Genomic DNA, 21,404 nt, shown 5'->3' on the forward strand with positions numbered 1-21,404 from the left:
GATGCCTCTTCCAAAATTGTGAAAGATGTGGCCCAAGGGTCAAAGGTTACGGTGGGGGGGGGGGGGGATCTATTGATCATATTGTGAAAATTTCTTTAAAAATCTTCTTCTCTGCTCCTGAGTATTAAGCAAACAAACTAATGCAATACTATAAATCTAAATGTATAAATATAAATAAATGTGCCTCTTCTCTGCTCCTGGGTTTCTAAGAGGCAAACAGAGTTCAAAATTGCATTAAGTGGAGCAAATGAGTTACTGTACTGCTCAATGCCCAGAGAAGAGAAATTCTTGTAATTGCCTATGTCTTTATTATCATCAACTCCTACATTCACATCATACAATTGACAGCATACAATCATACATCATATGATTGACAACACAGGATCATACGATTTACTGTAAAGTAAATAAAATATTGTAAACAAAAAATTCTTGTAACACAATGCAATACAAATAAACAGAGGCAATTCGGACTAGCAAATTGGCAACACCAAGGCAATTCAGACTAGTAATATACACCAAATTATATCCTATCAGTATCATAGATTATAATAACCAAAAAGGAATACTTTATAAGTTTACGTACTATTATATGAGTATGCATAAAAATATCCAACTTTCATAATTCATGTTTGCAACCAAATATGAGAGTTATTGCCCTTGAGATACAAAGTTTAAGCCAAATGCATTTTAAAAATCCTAAACAATACATAAGCAGACCTATCAATGAATCTTATAAATAATCTAAAAAAAACTGTGTTCAATATAATAAATCTATAAATGTAGTTTTACATAATAAAGTAATGATAAATGAATACCCGACTATGTAGACCATTATCAGATATCAAAAATACAGTTTCATAAAGAAAATTAACAAAATGCATGCATATACATATGAGTGTGCTGGTATTTAAATAATTGGTTACCGAATAAGTAATTTCTCCACATTTCCAGAGATGCATTGGGTTCAGTACAGACCAGAGAATGTTAAAACTGTACAACAGCTTTCAAGCGAATGTCACTGCTCGTGCAGTACTCAAGAAAAATATGTGTACTCAAAAATCTGTGACGTAATACGCTGACATAGTGGCGCAAAAATTCAAACATCAATAAATGGCTATTACAACCCAGCCCCCTAATTGTGGAACATAGTGACACAATTACTCCCACAAAAGTTCATTCAAAACAATATTATAATACAATGTTTTGACAAAAGTTCTATGATAAAATTTTTTTTATAATACACAGCGCAAATGTTGTTAAATCATGATACCTGCATAAATATACACAAGATCCAAATAATCCTAACAGAGTCCACAAAATAACAGTATTAATCCGTTTCTAGGATAAGACACAATTTATCTACAGGGCGGATTAGATTGTTTGTAGAAGTTTTAACTCTCACTTGATGCACGAAACCCTTGTCATCTGGTAAAATTTCTTGAATGATTCCCATGAGCCACGGATTTCTTGGAGCATTAGAATCGACAACCAGAACGACATCACCCACTTTCAAGTTTCTTTTCTCTTCAAACCATTTCTGTCTCTCTTGAAGTAACAGTAAATATTCACGTGTCCAGCGTTTCCAGAAAAGGTTTGCCATGTATTGAATTTGCTTCCAGCGTCGTCTACAATAGTTGTGTTCTTTCACAAAGGTACCAGGAGGTAAGTTTGGTTTTTTTTCATTAAGAGTAAGTGGTTTGGTGTTTAGGCCTCTAAGTCCCCATGCTGATCTGAACATCTGGTAATGGGTCATCCATTAAGAATAGACACAATCTCACACATCAAGATATGAAGTCCTTGGTCATCCAAAACTTGTTCTTTCAGTACGTTATTTATGACTTGTCTGACGGATCTTATGATTCTTTCCCATACTCCTCCATGATGAGATCCTGCAGGTGGATTAAATTTCCATTCTATATTCCTCTGTAGCATAGAATATTCTATCTGAGACACTCCATTCATTGATAGCACTCCTTAACTCTGCTCAGCTCCTACGAAGTTGGTACCATTGTCTGATCGCATCTTGACAACTTGACCTCGGCGCACAATAAGCGACGTAATGCGTTAATATAAGAATTGGTGTCCAGAGATGCTGCTACTTCTAAATGAACTGCACGACTGGTCAAACATGTAAATAGAACCCCATAACATTTCACGTGACTTCTCATTTGTTTCACAATAAATGGTCCAAAATAATCTACACCTACTCTGGTGAATGGTGGTTCATCTGGGATCAGTCTATCTTCTGGTAAATTGGCCATCTTTTGTTCTCCAACATTTGATCCTTAACGACGACATATCATTCACTTCGAAATAAGTTTTCGTATTGCTGAAGCTGCATGAACAAGCCAATACTTCTCCCTTAAAACTGCCATCATATGGTTTCTACCGCTGTGTTTCAAGTCTTCATGAATTTGTCTGAGAAAGTTGAAATGTGATGGTTCTTGGGTAAGATAATTGGATGTTTACATTCAGTTGGCATATTGGCTTTCTTAAGTCATCCTCCTACCCGCAAAAGTCCATCTTCATCTAAAACTGGGTCGAGTTTCTGTATATAACTGTTTTGCTTCACGTAAGTATTTCCTTCTGCAAGAGTACTCAGTTCATCACAGAAAGTTTGATGTTGTACATAACACAAAATGGCGATTTCAGCTTTCTGTAAGTCCTGAAGCGAAATGTGTCCTGTGTCATCTGGTGTAGATCTAACCTTTTCATTAGGCGATAGGTTGTCACTATTTCCAAGTTTATTTTGTTGAATACGACGGAGTAATTCAGTGCGAATCTTCGAAATCCATGCAACACTTTTTTGTAAAGAATACCAAGAAGAATGATAGTTGATAAGTTTCTCAACACTCATCAGGTCAATGCTTGATTCTGCCTTCTGTACATCAGCTACTTATGCTCTCACTGACACTTTTTTCACTTCCAGATCATAATCTAGTGTTTCATGCAAATTTTCTGTAGGTGTTTCTGGCCAATAATTAACAGAAGTCCATAAAAATTCTGGAGCTTGAATCCAACGTCCATGCTGCACTATTTCCTTTGCTGAAAGTCCTCTTGATGCATAATCTGCAGGATTGAGTTTAGTGTTGATGTATCTCCATTCTTGTGGTGTTGATCCTTCATGAATAACAACAAGTCTGTTAGCTACAAACGTGTGAAATCTTGATGTTTCATTTCTAATGTAACGTAATACAGCCATACTATCTAGTTTCATCTATAGGAATGTCTAATTCTGCTTTTAACATTTTATCAGTACGCACGGCAACTGTTGCTGCTGTCAGTGTTCGAAATTAGCGTCGGCCCGTCGGTCCTGCGCCGACGTACAAACGGAAGGACTCGCGAATAGTATGACTAAATGGGTCCTTGAAATAATTTTGGGCCGACGATGTTTTGCCGGGAAACAAGTTAGTCAATTACATCTTCTCAGACTTTTCCGGCGAGCCTGGAAAAATACGCCGTTGTTTTTCATTACTGCTTGTTGGAAAGGCTTAATAAGTTGCGATTGAAGTTAACGTCTGTTAACACTGGTTAACGTACATTGGTTTATGCATTTACATTAATTTTTATATCTTTCCTGAATTTTAACATGTTAATTGGATATATTTAACAAATTTACCAATGAGCGTGTATAAAAGAAATTGGACTTAAAATGGGTAAAACGTATCAATTCTTCTTTTCATGTGCATTTTAAATAAATACTGAAGGTTTGATCTTTTTCTGCATGAAATAAATTTACGTTATATGTATGCAGTTACAAACTTTCCACGGGAAATTGTCCAAGTATTCTTCAGTACATTTTATCAACATATTGTGGCAATCTAAGAAACTTGCGTATTTTTCTACCTACGGATTTTAAAAACAGAAATTGTTATTCCGAGGAAAAGCATGTTTACAGTAATATGAACACATGTTAAACTCATTACGTGTTATATATGGCCAAGTAAGACTGTGGTATGATTATTTTACCGTGTCATATTGTTAATACTTGCGAGTTGTAGATACCCTTTATCAAATTGACATATTTTATATAAAGCGATAAACTTGCGAGATCATCAATACGTAAAAGTTTATTTTTCCCAAATATTTGATGGTATTATATTGGGCTTACGCTGCCCTGGAAGGACTCGTATAGTCCCTTTATCTGTGGGTCCTTTGGACCCATAGAAAATAATTCTGAATTTCGAACACTGGCTGCTGTCAGTTCTAATCTTGGGATACTTGTTTGCTTCAAAGGAACCACACACGACTTTCCCATTATGAAAGAATGGACTTCGTTGTTCATATTTTCCAATTGCAGATAAAAAACAGTCCCATAACCAAGTTCACTAGTGTCTGCAAAATGGTGTAATTGGGCAGAGCACACTGTTCCAAATCCTACAGGCTTAACACATCTGTCTATTTCAAATTCTGATAATTTCTGCAAGTCACAAAACCAGCTGTTCCATTGGTCAGAAAATTTTTCAGGTATGGTATCATATCATCCAAGATGAATTTTACTTAACTCCTGAAGTATTTTCTTTGCTCTCAGTATGAACAGTGCAAGAAATCCAGATCAAAAACACTACTTATCATGGATAAGATTCCTCTTCTTGTAAGGGGTTCCTTATTAACAGAACATATCTGATTCCACACACCACTGAACTCCTAAGGCCCTTTCTATCGGTAGTGCATCATAATCCAAGTCTAGGCTCTTGACTTCTTTTGCTCTCTCTCAGATTGGAATTGACATCATAACATCTCTGTTGTTGCTTATCCACTTTGAAATGTGAAATCCTCCTCGAGTAAGAAGTCTTTGTACATCCTTGATTAAGCCAATAGCATCATTATCAACAGTCTTTACGGACTTTAGACAGTCATCTACATAAAAGTTTTTAAACACGGTATTGATGATCTTGGAATCAAAAAGTTCTTCAGAATCTCTAGCAGTTTTTCTAAGAGCATAATTAGCACAACTAGGCAATGATGATGTGCCAAACAAGTGTACTACCATCTGATATTCTATGATCTTCTTAGTTGTGTCTCCATCTTCCCACCATAGAAATCTGAGGAAGCTTGCATCTTGTTTTGGTACACGAACCTGGTAAAACATGCTGTCTATGTCTCCCATCACTGCAATCTCGTCTTGTCAGAATCTTAATAGCATACCCACAAGTGAACTAGTTAAATTTGGTCCAGGTAAAAGTTGATCATTCAGTGAAGTGCCTAGAAATCTAGCTGCACAATCAAACACCACTCTCAACATTTTCTTCTTTGGATGGTACACTGCATGATGAGGCAAGTACCAAACCTTGCCATCCACTTGCTTGATATCTTCAGTTGGAACTCTGACAGCATATCCTTCAGTCATAATCTTGTTCATGAACTCACAATATTCTCTATGAAAGTTTTCATTATGATTGAATCATTTGGCAAGTGACTTGTTTCTTGTTGTTTGGTAATCTGACATCATTAGACTTGAATGGAAGTCTAATTTTATAGTGTCCATTCTCAAAACAAATAGAGTCGGATACAAGATCTAGAAACTTCCTGTCATCTCTGGATGGCTCGTGAATGTCGTCGATTGTCCTCTCACTAAAATCGTAGTTAAACTGGTTACGAATCTGCTCCTCTAGTCTACTTGCATCAATGCAATTGATGGATACACATGAATTACTGTTGTCATTTGGTTGTCACTTCCAGTGGACCATTGATGACCCAGCCTAGTAAAGTTTTCACTGCAAAGGGACCATTTTCTATACTAGGAACAACATCCCATGGTTCCAATGCCTTTGGCGCACTCACACCAATCAAAGTCCCACATCGCAATCAATCACATTCAGGTCAATGTCATGTAAATGTGGCCATTCTTTTAAGTCTTCCGGAGAAATCATGTCCTTCCTGGATACTGGTAATGTAGCCTGTGTAAAGACAGGTGGCAGTTCAAATGTATTTTCAGCGTGAATATCACTCACTTCCAAATCTGATATAACATAAGTGTCTTGGACTCTTTCTTGTCCCATAGTAACGAGATTCAACTTTGTTCACTTTCCCTCCATGTTTAAGGAATGCGCAAGAGTTTCTTAACAAAACGTAGCGTTGCTTCCTGAATCTAGGAATGCATATGTTGTTACATATTTGTCATTGTACTTTGACTTTAGTCTAACAGGCACAATGGGTAGTTTAAAATATATTTACTCATTACAAATGAAATGGATTGAACAGCAGGCATAATGCCTATAATCGTTCTCTCCATGCACAATAGATAATGCCTGCTTCACTGCTTCTCCAGCCCCCTTATGAGCAGCCACCGACAAAGCTGTTGCTTCACTGCCATCACCATCACTTGAATTCTTTCGGTTTTCATCTTTTTTCTGTGGATTAACATGAAGAATGGTAGGATGAATTTTCTAACAATGTTCACAAGTCAATTTTTGCTGACAATTATTCTTCAGGTGTCCAGGTTTAAGACATGCAAAACACAAGCCCTTAGACTTCAGAAATGAATATCTGTCTTTCAAGGATAAGTTCACATATTTCCTACACACATCCAGTGAATGACCTCCATTACAAAACACACAGGGATCTAAGAATACACTTCCAGTCTTCTGTCTCTGTGTTGTATACACATCACAACTTGCACCTGACTGAACATTTTTGATGGTTCATTCATAGTGATTTCAAAATTTTTGTGTGTTCCAGAAAACTTGACTGATTTTCCAGGTTGACCATGCTAACCATCTTGTAAACCTTTGGTTGATGCTTGAATGTTGCTCAGAATCTCTCATCATAAATTGGATCTGTAGCTTTCTTTGCTTCTTTGTAAACAAAGTTGACAAGATGTTGAAATTTCACAATCTGATTCTTTTATTTAAGGTCATATAGTATGTTTCTCCATTTCTCATGCAAGTATTATGGTAACTTTTTCACTAACAGTTTTAAGTTTTCTGAGTATTCTAAAACTCTGGCTGCTTCCACGTTTTCAATTGCGAACTGACACTCCTTGAGAAAAATACCATAAGCATCTAAGGCCTTTGCATTGTCAGTCTTTATAACTGGCCAGTCTAATGCCTTTTTCACGTACGATTGAGCTAATATATCAGAATCACCATATCTGTCCTTAAATTCATCTAGTGCTGCCTTGAATCCATGCTCTGCATCCAGGTGTGAATATCCTACCACAATTTCGTGCACTTCACCTGAGGTATACTGCAATAAGTAATTTAACCCTTTTTCGTAAGAGTCGTGTTGGAACAAATTCTTGTGTTGAATTGTCTTAAGAATCTCTTATAGTCCTTCGGATTTCCTCCAAAAGTTTGTATTACAGATCTAGGCTTGTTGAGTTCCCGTGCAACAGTCAATATACCATGGTCGCTATTGGTCGATGTTTGTAATGGCACAGTAGAACATGGTTAATCAGAAACAATATGCGGCGCAATGTTATCACTGACATGAAGAGCCGGCATCTGAGGTGGAGTAGGTATATATGCACTATAGGTGTCCTGTGGTATGTTTCTAGGTAACGGTTAATGCGAAGTATATGACTTTTCACAATTCCTGTTTTGTAATGCACTTGTAGAGTGAGGTACGTGTACATAAGGTGTATTCTGTGGTAGACACGTAGACTGAGGAACATATAAATAAAGTGTATTCTGTGGTTGACACATATTAGATGTTACATGTGAATGAAAAGATTTTCTTCTGTCTTCCCATGGGGTGCACATGGATTCAATGTCACGTTAACAGTTTCTTTTGTTTCTGGCTTATCACTTGCATGGAAATCATCTTTTAGAGATTCTTCTAACTCCAAATTCCTCAAAACACTTTTCTCCATTTCCTCAATAATTTTGGTTTTGGGATCAGTTATTTTAATTCTGTTTCAATTTCCAGTTCTTCCTCTTTAAGTTTCAGTTGTAATTTAGCTTCTTCTAATTCCTTTTTCTTTGGCAATGCTGAAGCTCTGGCAATGAGTTCTGCTTTTCTTTGTTGTTCTTTCAATTTTTCCATTGAAAGATGACTTGAAGAAGAACTTATGCTGAGTTTAGATCACACCGATTCGTTTTCCGGTGTTGTGTGTTGTAATAACCATTCTTCAACACATTCTTTCAAATCTGTGTATCTTTTGTTCCGTGATTGAAAATTCTCATCATCCAGGATTTTCTCGCTTGGTGTCAAATACAACAGTTTTTGGTATTCTTCATGTGACACAATCAAGTCCTCATATATTTGCATCCACTTCTTATACTCATTTTTTACTGTATCTTTGTTTGGATTTTCCAGTAGTAACTGTTCTATGTTATCACTTACTTTTGACAGTTTCCTATCACAACTTCTTCTAAACTTTAACTTTTCTTGCACATGGTAAGCAGGTCCTTTCTCGGTCATCACTCTGCGCCTCTGTCCTAACTGCTCTTCTGTATCACTTTCTTCTGTATCACACATGGCTGTTGATGTTACTTATTCATAAATGTTGTACTGCTCAATGCCCAGAGAAGAAAAATTCTTGAAAATGTGTATGTCTTTATTATCATCAAGTACATTCACATCATACAATTGACAGCATACAATCATACATCATACGATTGACAACACAGGATCATACGATTTACATGTACTGTAAAGTAAATAAAATAAAATATTGTAAACAAAAAATTCTTGTAACACAATGCAATGCAAATAAACAGAGGCAATTCGGACTAGCAAATTGGCAATGCCAAGGCAATTCAGACTAGTAATATACACCAAAATATATCCTATCAGTATCACAGATTATAATTACCAAAAAGGAATACTTTATAAGTTTACATACTATTATATGAGTATGCATAAAAATATCCAACTTTCATAATTCATGTTTGCAACCAAATATGAGAGTTATTGCCCTTGAGATACAAAGTTTAAGCCAAATGCATTTAAAAATCCTAAACAATACATAAGCAGACCTATCAATGAATCTTATAAATAATCTAAAAATTACTGTGTTCAATATAATAAATCTATAAATGTAGTTTTACATAATAAAGTAATGATAAATGAATACCCGACTATGTAGACCATTATCAGATATCAAAAATACAGTTTCATAAATAAAATTAACAAAATGCATACATATACATATGAGTGTGCTGGTATTTAAATAATTGGTTACCGAATAAGTAATTTCTCCACATTTCCAGAGATACATTGAGTTCAGTACAGACCAGAGAATGTTAAAACTGTACAACAGCTTTCAAGCGAATTTCACTGCCCAGATTAAAATTTTTGAGCAGATTTCTTTTCAAGTACTTCAGTGTCCTATATTAAACAGAAATGCATAGAGGATGTTTCTAGTATGTTTCATTGTACCAGTCAAGGTTTCAGATGCTGCAATTGCAACTAAAGAATGACCAGGTTAATGTTTTTGGAGCAGGTTAAAGTTTTTGGAGCAGGTCAAAGTTTTGGGAGCAGGTCTCATTTCCTGGTAACTATAAGCCCTACATTGACAAACTTGCATTGATGATACATCTAAGGATTTTCATGGATAATACATCTAAGGATGCACTTTACTTGGACTTGCTTCAGATGCTGGATCTGACCTTCATTTTCTGGACAAGTGACCAGGTTAAAGTTTTTGGAGCAGATCTCATTTTTAAGTCACTATAAGCCCTATATTGACTAAACTTGCAAGGATGATACCTCTAAGGATGCACACTACTGAACTTGCTTCAGATGTTGGATCTGACCTACATTTTCCAGATGAGTGACCGGGTTAAAGTTTTTGCAGCAGGTAAACAGAGAAAAAACCAAACCAAGAACCAAGAGAACTTTAAACCAAGAAACTTTTAGGGCTATCTGAACCAAACCTGCAAGGATGATGCATCACAGGATGAACACTTTCAAACTTGCTTCAGATGCCAAATTTGACTTATAAAGTCTAAATGAGTGACCAATTTAAAGTTTTTAGTTAAGTTATTCGGTGGTAAGTCCATCTCCTAGTAACTTCAAGCCCTATCAGATCAAAATTTCATAAGTGTTACATCTGGAGATGCACACAACTAGATTATTACTTTGCCTTACTTAAGGACAACATTCAATGAGGTAATCTCTGTAATCTCTGATTACCTCACATTGCTTCACATTTTACTAGAGAAACAAATGCAATTGGAAAAGTTACATACGTAAATTATTCTGGATTTTGATCGTGCGCTGACAGACCATATCGGCATTTTCCTAACTTTACTTTGAAAGGTATATATTTAAGAATTCAATTTTTAAAGGAAGATTGAATAAATTATGGCTATGCAAAATTTGGTCAGTATTGGTTGAAAGTTTACAAAGATATATACATTGTCTATGACTTTTTGGGACAACCCTCATTTGTAGCCTGAAGTCATTGATGGAAACAGAAATTGGCAAGCTTTTTGTAAAGACTAAAATTAACCCTGGTCCTATAGGTTGGCGCCCCATTTACGAGGAAGTGTTCCTTTAGTGGTCTCTTCATGCCATGAAAACAACAAAATTAACCTCCATAAAAATTAATGGTTTCACAGTATTCTTTTCTGGCATACTTCCCAACCTCAAATGTTAAAAGGGGGTCATGACCCTCTTTGAAAAGGAAAAAAAAAATCTGGTTATAACATGTAACAACATATTTACCCAATTATATTTTATATTTCAAATTGCATATATACAGAAACACTTTTGTATTTAAAAATATTTTATTGAAAAGAAGTTTAGTAACTTACAATGGCAAAATTTGAGTTTTTCATGAATCTATTTCATTGATTAAATTTAAATGATAGAAGGGCTATTGAGGTGTTATTGTTTAGTATTGACCTGAAATAATTGTGTATTTTTCTTTTTAACTATACTGAAAGCCCTTTAGTATCTGCATTGCAGTTTGGAAGAACAAGCCTAGGAAAGTTTTAGCTAATTTTGAAAGTAGTAAAATCAGGGACCTTTAAATGTCCCTGTTCAAATCTTGGTTTTGGACCTCAAGATAATTTTTATCTCCAGATGTAAAAAAAAATTAAGACATTATGTACAGTTAGTCTCATATAATCCACGAAGCAATGCAGTCTGACTAAAGCCAGCCCCTACTATTTCACTTCCTATGAACAAAGTGAAATAGTAGGGAATGGCTTTAGTCAGCAAGGTATTGTGTCAAAACCAGGAGTGCTTTTGATAAAGCATACTCCTGTATAAAGCATAGGTTTATCTAATGGGTAGTACCCACCACACATATGAGAAAAAATTGCAAAACAACTGACTATTTAATAAGACATAACTTGTGTGTTTTTAGCTCTTCTGAACCATTGATAAAAAATTACATTGTATTAAAATGTTGATATTTTGCTTAATAGTATAAGGACTAGGATCATCAAATCTTGTCAGTCAGTTGATGCATCTAAGGACCTCATATCATGTTGACTCAAAAGTAGGTCACGGTGATCTACTTTTTAAATTTTGTGACCATTCTTTTTCAAAATGATCATCAAACTTTGTCAGTTGATGCATCTTGGGTCCTTGGAGTACGTTGACTAAAAAGTAGGTCACCTTAAGCTACATCTTGAATTTTATGGCTTATCTTTTTCAAAACAATTAAGGTCATTAATTTGAATACTAAGAGGTATAGAATCATTAAATCTTGTAAGATGATGCATCTTGGGGCCATAAAACATAATAATATAGTACATGTAGGTCACAGTGACCTACTTTTTGAACTTTGCAAGCATTCGATTTCAAAGTGTTTTAGAGGCATATTTTGGACATTTTAAGGCCTATGATCACAAAACTTTGTAAGTTGATGCATCTTGGGTCTTCGAAAGACGTCAACTGAAAAGTAGGTCACCTTGACCTACTTTTCAATTTATATGACTATAATTAAATATTTCAGGTACTAGTTGGCTTAAAATCATCAAATTTTGTCAGTTGATGCATCTGAACCTGATGCAGAAGTCATTCTGAGAAAGATTTTTGGTTCATGTAAGACCACTTTTTTATTAGTTGTTTATCAACACTTTATCCCAAAAATTGGGTCAGTAGGTCAGGAAAAAATAAAATATAAAGACAAAAATTTTAATCATTACCCCCTTTCCCCCTTCCCCCTGAAATTAAAACTGCATGCCACTTATCAATACATGACTAGTCTGTCTTATGTTTTAATATCCATTTAAAAAAAAAAGAAAAGAAAGAAAAAAAAGAAAAAAAATTTAACTCTAAAAAAATTTGGTCAGTTGGTTTTGAAAAATGACTAAAAAAAAAAAAATATAGCCTGAGCTTCTCTCTATTTCTGCATTGAAAATTGGTGATAATTTCAAGAAAAAACAAATTGCTTACAAGAGTATCAGACTCTGAATAGATAGATATGATTTATACGGTAACTTAAACACAGTTTATCCGAAACATGCTATGTTCTGTTTTAACCATTACTTGGAGAAAAGTGAGCCTTATATTGGAGCAAATCATTCTCATGGGGATGGTTATGATTTTATTCATATTCATCCCTATGGAGGAGTAATCACTGACGTATTTTTCTCACCCTGCTGTGCTGTGTTATTATTTTATAGAACCTATTCGCATATGGTGATAAAGATGGTATTGGGATTGATGCAAAGTTACAGCATCCTCTTGGTGTTGCCATGATACCCGACTCTAGTTCTCTTTTGGTTGCAGACTCTTACAACCATAAGGTAAATATAATGATCTTTATCAATTGAAAAACAGTATTTTACCTTATCTGAATCATTTTTCTGATCAAAGTATGCATGCTATCTCTCTGTTGTTTCTTGTCGCTTGTTATAAACTGTTTACCTTGAACGAGGAAAGGGGTATAGAGCACTTAGTATACCAAATGGCCTACAAAATAGCACATTTAAAAACATCCAAAATATTCCATTATTTTATGATATTAAGTATGAGGGTTGTCCGCAAAGTTTGTGGACAACCTTGATAGTAACTGACAAACATTGATAAAATATATGAAACTATTATTTTCATTAAATTCATGTCTCATTTTATTAATATGCAAGTTTTCATCACAAACAAAGCACAAATACATTGTAGTTTTATTTAACAGATACAAAAAAAGACACACACTCACACCAGGAGGACTAAATTGAAAATTCTTGATTCCCAAAGTCAAAAGCTAAATACATTTAACTTTTCTCAACGTACTCACCGTTTAACTCAACACATTTCTTATGTCATATTAACCAGTCATCAAAAATTTGCACAAACTGTTATGGTTTCATACGTGAAATAATATTTAACAGTTCCTGTCTCAGATCCTGCAAATAATTATACCTCTGTCTTCTAGGGCTGTGCGGTGCACCGAAAATTTCGGTGCACCGTGGTTCATACTGTTCGATTCGGTGCACCGATCCAGAATTCCAGAATTCGGTTTGGTTCAGTTAAAAATTTACATAACATGTATATATAAAAATGGCCGCCAATTGGAGATCAGAAGTGTTTGTTTTCATGATTTTAATACTTCTTATAATGATTGTGCCAGTTTGAAGTCAGTGATTATTTTTTTTTATTCCATAAACACCCTTTACTTTTACAATAAAGGTTAGTTTAAAGGTGCTTAGACACAGATTTGAAGTTAGTATTTACTCAAATTTTCTGTATAATTTCATGACTTATATGTTGCTATAGCATCTCATACGAAAATTTGATAAAAATCTTATTTTATCTGGAAGTTATTGAAACTTCGAATTTCTGGACTCGTTTGGTAGACACATCCTTGCGCTTTCACAAATTTTAACTTTATCCTTATTACTTTAGTTAAGTGGCAATTTTGTTGTTTATTAATGAAATATATTAAAACTATAATGCAGAAATTTCAGAGTAGAAATGTAGAAAGCAAAATCCTCTCACCAGTATTGTCAGTCCGTGCTCAGTGGTGTGTGCAGAGTTTAACAATTGAACACACCCGGTGAAACGTAAACATTAACAACAACAGAGCTCGTGCCTTGTTTACAAAAACAGTTTACGTTTCACGGGTGTATTCAATTTGTTAAACTCTGTACACAACTACACAACACTGAGCACGGGCTGACAATACTTAAGTGAGTGGCTTTTGCTTTGGCACATTTTTACTCTGAATTTTCTGGATAATAGATGTAATATTATTCATTAATACACAACAAAATTGCTACTTTTCTTAAGTATTAAGGATAAAGTTAAAAATTGTGAAAGTGCAAGGATGTGTTAATCAAACGCCTCCCGAAATCCGTAGTTTCAATAATTTCCAGATTAAATAAGTTTTTTATCTTATTTTCGTGTGAAATGCTATAGCAACATATAAGTTGTGATATTATTGAGAAAATATAAACTTCAAATCTGTGTCTAAGCACCTTTAAATTGCTATGGGCTAGTAAATAGTCCGACGGCCTAGTGAAAAAGTAGCAGGTATTTTCCAAGTTTTGCTTTTATATCCCCAACCAATGAAAAAAATCAAAGAAGTGTGGTTCTCTTGTTCATATCTCTTCTATCTTATTCTTTTAGTACTTCTACATTATTTATTTATTTCTAAAAACCATGAAAACGATCGTCTTTTTTCTACTAACCCGAATTTCCTCCATTCTGATTTTATGGAAAATACATGTAGATATCACATTAATTGATTCAATTATTTCCAGCTACTCAACTAATTAACTGAAGATTTACAAGGGTTATCAAAAATATATTAACATTGTGTCTGAAAATTTGAATTAAAAAAAAATAAATCACCTAGCTTTCACTTCATATTGGAAGAGGAAGTCCAATGATCAGAAAAAAAGATGAATGTATACTACCATGTTAAAAGGTATCTATAGCATGATTGTTCATTCTGTTAAATTCAGCCTTAAATAATTTCTCTGATTATTTATTTATCATTGACTCAGAAGAAAAATACAAAATGAGAAAAAAAGCAGAAGAAATATGAAAAGAAGAGTAATTCATTATGAAATGAAATAAAATAATACAACAAAAGGTTTCAAATTTTATTATTTTTCTGGGCTAGTAGAAATTTTACTTTAGCTAGTAAAAATGTCAAATCAACTAGCCTCACTTGTTAGTGTCTCAGAAAAGTTTTTGTGAAGACTGGCGTAAAGGATTTTAATCACTTTTTAAAGCAGAGGTTATCATTTTTCATTTATGATGAGAAATATTTAGACTGTTTTAGGTTAAATCGAACCGAATCGAAAAAAAACAAACCGTATCATTCTGAACCGAAACCGAACCGAATCGATTGAACCCTGAATCGTCCCAGCCCTACTGTCTTCGTAAAAACGATAACAATCACGTCACAAACTTCATTTTTTACAGCACTGCAATCTCGGAAAGATGGTCTTCTTTCATGCATGTCACCTTCCGTCCGAAAAATCTTCTATGCCACTTAAACACTAAAGAACAACTTACTGAACTATGTTTTCCCGACTGTTTAAGAAATTTATGGGTGTCTGTTGGTGTTTTTCTGATGTCTACACAAAATTTTATCACTGCTCTCTGCTCCATCTTTTCCAAAAACGTCCTTTTTCGAACAATGGCGATCCTGTCTTAATAGATTCTAACCTTGATTTCTCTGCCATTTCGAAACTTTGAACATTCAAATTTTACAGGTTTGACGCTAAAACTTTTATCAATGTCATAATGTGAAAGTCATCCATATTTTTGCAGAATTTTACAAAATACAAATGAAGTCTATAAATGATAAATAACTTTTTAACTAAAACTTTGCCATGCTTCAGGTCACCATCCCAATTAAGTCTAATAATGAAGTCATAAATGTAATCATACATTTAAAATTGAATAAAATTTTATATTTTGTAATTCACATATAGTAAAGGATTATAAATATGCTAGTAATAAAAAGGTGTTACACAACTTTTATTTAAACTATAGCTTGTCCACAAACTTTATGGACAACCCTCATAAATCTAGCTATACACAAATACAAATTATATATACCAGTACCTGGCAAAAATAGACATAATTATCTAAAACAAAATGAATGAAATTTACAGAATTTAATATATGGGATAAATGGAGAACTATCGAGTGAGCATTCAAAAACTTAAAATTAATATGTATTTTTACCAACTTAAACCAGAGACATCTTGAAGGGGTTGTGCACTTTTGATATCATAGTATACTGTCTTTTTGGTTAAACATGGTCTTCATATTAAAATTTTTTTATATACCTCAGTTATACCTCAGTTATCCTATTTTCCTGGACTCTAACTTTGTTAAAAGTCTGTGTAGCTAAGTGGTGTACGCTGAACTGCTTGTTTTTGTGTTTGAGGTCTCAGGATCAAGACCCCCAAATTATATATATATATATATATATATATATATATATATATATATATATATATATATATATATGTATGAGTGCCGTCATGAGAAAAGGGCCCTTAAGGTCAAAATTTCACAAATTGACTTTTTGTTAAATTATGATAGCCTGACTCTTTCTGAATACAAATATACATCAATTTTTAAAATATCTCACTTTATCAGTATTTTATGAGCATTTTAGTAAGGCCGCTTCAAAACAACGTTGACGTTACTTACTGAAAACGTAATGACGTCGTGTGCGTCAAATTCAGTTACCAAACATTCTTTTAAAAACTACACTTTTTAAACAACCTTAATCGTTTTGACTAATATAAACTTGAGAATTTTTTTTTCTTCCAAGCAACTAGTATGTAATTATTCATGAGGGAAGTCGCATACTATTTTCATACTATATTAGACAAGTTTAGTAATTTCGTGAAGGGTGGGGTGGGGGTCTAGACAGGATATAGGAACGGTTTTTATTCAGTCGAAAAATTAAAACTTGTTGAATTCCACATCATAAGGTATTCTTTTTAAAATTCCTACTCTAGCTCAAGATTATAAAAGATATAAAGCACTTGTAATATTAAAATATGAAAAAATCTATATAGATGTCCCAGAAGGGCACCTCGTGCAATTAAAGCGGCGCACCCCTCGCGAAAGAGCACATCGATCCCGATAAGAAAAAATATTTTCGGATATAAGCACGCATTCACTCACCCACATACACGCATGTTACTTTATCCCGTATAACTTTGTTACGAAGGGATAATAATATCTCGTGTTTTTTCTGTATCACCAAAAAATTCTAACGGGAAATAAATTCAGATATGCTATGATGTGTAAACTTTTTTTTCTTTTTTTAAGTTTCATTAAGTTTAAAAAAAAATCATAATTAAAAAAAAAAAACTACTTCCAAGGGGATTTTTTTTAGTTAGCTGTTTCTTAATTCTTTAATAAAAATGATTAAAGAACTAAGTTTCCATTGTTTATACAATTCAATTTCTTCGCCTGTCTTAGTTATGGAGAAGAAGCAAAACAAAGAGGCACATAACGATGTCATAGGATTGTATTATGAACGTTTATTCTGTACATGAAAATTTAATTTTTTGTCAACTACTTACTTTTTTCAGTAAATCACACTTAATCAAAAGCGGTTAAAAATGTTTCTGTCCTTTTTTTTTAATTTTGAGGCACCTGTCCCCTCGACGCTACTGCTGTATCACTTGAACACAACAAGTATCGTTCATCATTTCTTAAAAGGGCCGCTAATCTAAAAAAAAATAACAACCTGATATTCATACAAACTAAATGGACTTTTCTGATGAAATGAAACACAGTTGCATTACAATTTTTATGAAATCTATTTGAAATTGAAACTGAATATCATGCAGGACTTAACAGGCCCGTAGAAGGGGGGGGGGGCAATTTTTCCTCTTATACGTGCTACCCCCCACCCCCCCCACCCCCCGTTTCTGTTGTTGTAAGGTGGAGCACTGGTAAATTCCAGGATTTGTACAGGTATTTTTTTCCTTTTTTCTGCTTGTCAGATTGTTTTGGGAAGTTGCCCCCCCCCCCCCCCAACTCTTTAGTCAGTTTAGGTTTGTTTGTTTTTTTTTGTTTTTGTTTTGCTTTTCAGATCTTTGGAGGAAGTTGCCCTCCCCCGAACCCCCCCCCCCCCCCCCCCCCGAGCTTTTTAAACTACTGGTAACTACGGACCTGCTTGAATATATGTATTTGAACATAATTAAGATCATCTATACATCTTCCTCTGTGGCATGAGCTAACCTGACACCTAATCTTTTCATTTTTCGATGCGATGAAATGTACATAAAATTATATTCTTAAACAATAATTAAATATTACGTCCAAAACACATGTTTATACTTTTTTTGTATATGAGGTGATTCGGTTAAGCAATATTCCATTGAATGTTTGTAACTCTACCACTCTAACTTGAACTTCATGGGCGATCGACTTCGTATCTGCTTTTGTCTTGAAAGCAAAAGATATAATAGACAAACCAGTTTTTCCCAGTTATTGTTTCAAAAAATAACAATTTGTCAGAATCTCGAAATCAAAGAGCATGACTCTTATTTTTGCTTGTTACCACACTTTTTTTCTTTAAAATCAGAAAGATGTGTGTGCTTGTTTAATATTTTTCCTTCAGTATCCCTACATCAATGGAACTTTCAAAAAATGTCGAGATATCCGGGGTATCGAGATATCAGAGCTGACACTCGACGTTCAAGATATCAACACGAAACGTGACTAATTTATTACATACATGTACAGATGTACATGAATACAACAGTCCACAGGCACTTGACGTCTTTAACCTTTCTTTTCATGAATAAAAAATTCTCCTAACTATTATAGTATGGAGAATTTTTATTTATGAAAAGAAAGGTTAAAAACGTCAAATGCCTGTGCAACAGTCAGTAAAAAAAATGCCTTTTTAAAAATACTTTATGGTTATCAGAGTTTTGCCTGAACCTCCGTTTTTCTGCTCAAAACATCAGCAGTGTTTTTTTTTTCATCTTTATCAAAATATAGATTTCTTCACTGTCTTTTTTGTCTTACGACTGATGTGGTTGATATTTTTGAAAGTTTTCTTAACATTTGCTCCAAATTGTAACAAACAAGTTCATTCTCTCTATATAGTATAAACTTTACCGTTAATTCGTATTAGCAATCCTGGAACAACCTACCCAAATATTTACAGCGTACATTTTTGTTTATTTCTTTTTTCCGATTTCCAAATTTATAATATGTCCAAATTCATATTTCAAAATTGTCCTTCCATATTGTCTTTCTTTAATTTCTTTTTATCATGTAGAGTTACGCTATTTTGAGAGAATAAGACAATGTACGATTTACTGTTGGTCGTAATTAATTAGCGATAATTAATTCGTTCAATTATGTAAATCACACTTCACCAGAGTACACCCAATAGACCGGACGCAATTCATAGCGCTCCGGATCTCCTTGTTCACAACTGTTTATAAACCAAATTAAACATGTAACATTGTAAATATTTAACGTTTGGTAGTTTAGTAGTAGTGCTAGTTGTTTTTGCTTCTCTATTTCCTTTGTTTTTATGACTTCTTAACTTTTTCCTTTGTCCTGAGGAAGGGACAGGTCGTCCCGAAAATTTGACAATTATTATTGTTTGTGTCGTTGGTCATTTTTAGTGCTTTATTTAGATTTCCATCCGTGACCTTGTATCTACTTAGTAGATCCGACACTTAGGATATACAGTGTTGTTGGTTTTTAGTGCTTATATATATATATATATATATATATATATATATATATATATATATATATATATATATATATATAATTTCAAAAACAAAATGAAGAACCGGTACAGTTTTGCTGGGTGTATTAAAAATAAAAATCCAAAAAATCACAAAATATTTTCTGCAAGCGCTTTCGCCATGTTAGGCTCTTCAGGCAGTTATACAAAGGCTCTTCAGGCAGTTATACAAATGTCAGGTAGGTTACCTGGTAACGTCCAAAAGCAAAAGTTCATTGTGACGTCATAATAGATCAAGGTAGCGTAAAGTTGCCGTATTAGATAATGTACAAATATTGCATTAACTTGAACACATAATATGCATAAAATCTTACAATATGTTATATAATAATGTATCATTTTCGATTAAGCTTTGGTTTAAAAAGTTTGATAAAGTAGTCCTCTTTTGCCAAACGTAGATTTTCATTTTCATTGGGAAGTTTATAAAAAGGGAAAATCTTAAATATTCCTTTGCCACATTTTGCAAAATGTTCACAACATGGTGTATTATGCACACTAGGGTCTTTAATTTGCTGTTTGTGTACACGAACCCGGGCATTTAGTTTTTCCGTTTGTCCAATATAGAATTCTTTGCACGTTGGACAGATTGCACAGTAGATAACGTTTTCGGATTTACAGTTCATTGGTGAATTGGTTCTAATTTCCATTCCTGATTTAAGTTGGATTCTATTTCCCTCTTCTAAATATGTACACGTTCATCATCTTGGATCTCCGCATTTTTTAATGGTTGGAATTTCCTCCTGTGTAGTAAAACGGGCCTTGGTTAACAATTTTTTAAGATTGGGTGCCTGTCGTCGACTATTGATAATATCATTTGGTTGTATTAAACTTTTCATATTTTCCGATTGTTCTAAAATTGGGTAGAATCTTTTAGCGTCCATAAGGATATTTCTGTTTCGTGGGTTATGGGTCACAACAAAGGCTATTTTCCCATCGTCGGTGGTGTCATCTACACGACGTGGATTTCTAAGGTTTTCTATTGGAATTTTGGACGCCTTGCTTATTCCAGCGTTGATTAAATCAATTGGATAGTTTTGTCGTCATAGATATATTTTTAATTCCTCCAAACGTCTAGAACGCAGGGTTCTATCTGTAATAATTGTACAAATTCTTCGTGCTAAATTAAACGGGATATTACGCTTTGTGTGGGATGGATGGCATGATCTAAAATCCAAATACTGATGTGTGTCCATAGGTTTACAGTATAAGTCTGTAGTTATACAAGATCCATTCTTTATAATAAGAAGATCTAAAAATGGAAGTTCCGCACAACTTTTTTCTATTGTAAATTGTATAAAATCATGGAGGTTATTAAGAAGTGAATGGAATTTATTTAAGTCTTCTTCACTCTTGGTCCAAAATATGAAGCAGTCGTCTAGGTAACGTTTCCAATTATTTCTTATATAGTTACCAAAGTCGTCATCAAAGAGTTCCGGTATTTTCCCATACAATTGATCTAAGTATCCCATCACCAAGGTTGCATATGAAGGAGCAACTTTTGTCCCCATAGCTGTTCCTTTTATTTGTAGATAGAACTCATTGTTGAAGTGGAAATGATTATTTTCTAGAACTAACTTAAGTCCTTCTAAAATGAATTCCTTTGAGAATCGTTCATTTATAATATCCGGATGTTTGTCTATCCAGTAACTTACTGCTTATTGAAAATATGAAAAGTTTAATACAACCAAATGATATTATCAATAGTCGACGACAGACACCCAATCTTAAAAAATTGTTAACCAAGGCCAGTTTCACTACACAGGAGGAAATTCCAACCATTAAAAAATGCGGAGATCCA

At 33.9% G+C, this 21,404-nt stretch overlaps 1 protein-coding gene across 1 annotated transcript in view; it reads left to right on the forward strand.

Moving 5' to 3' along the window:
• The window catches only part of LOC133200986 (NHL repeat-containing protein 2-like), a 292,659-nt gene that overhangs the window by 172,588 nt on the left and 98,667 nt on the right, over positions 1-21,404 (forward strand). The window contains exon 7 of the mRNA XM_061336792.1: positions 12,531-12,653. Within this exon, the coding sequence (XP_061192776.1) occupies positions 12,531-12,653 (123 nt within the window). The remainder of the gene's footprint in view (positions 1-12,530; positions 12,654-21,404) is intronic.

This window comes from Saccostrea echinata, unplaced genomic scaffold (genome assembly GCF_033153115.1).
Source record: "Saccostrea echinata isolate AGI-Se365-2 ecotype Australia unplaced genomic scaffold, CSIRO_AGI_Sech_v1 ptg000042l, whole genome shotgun sequence".
In the NCBI taxonomy this organism is placed as follows: Eukaryota; Metazoa; Mollusca; class Bivalvia; order Ostreida; family Ostreidae; genus Saccostrea; species Saccostrea echinata.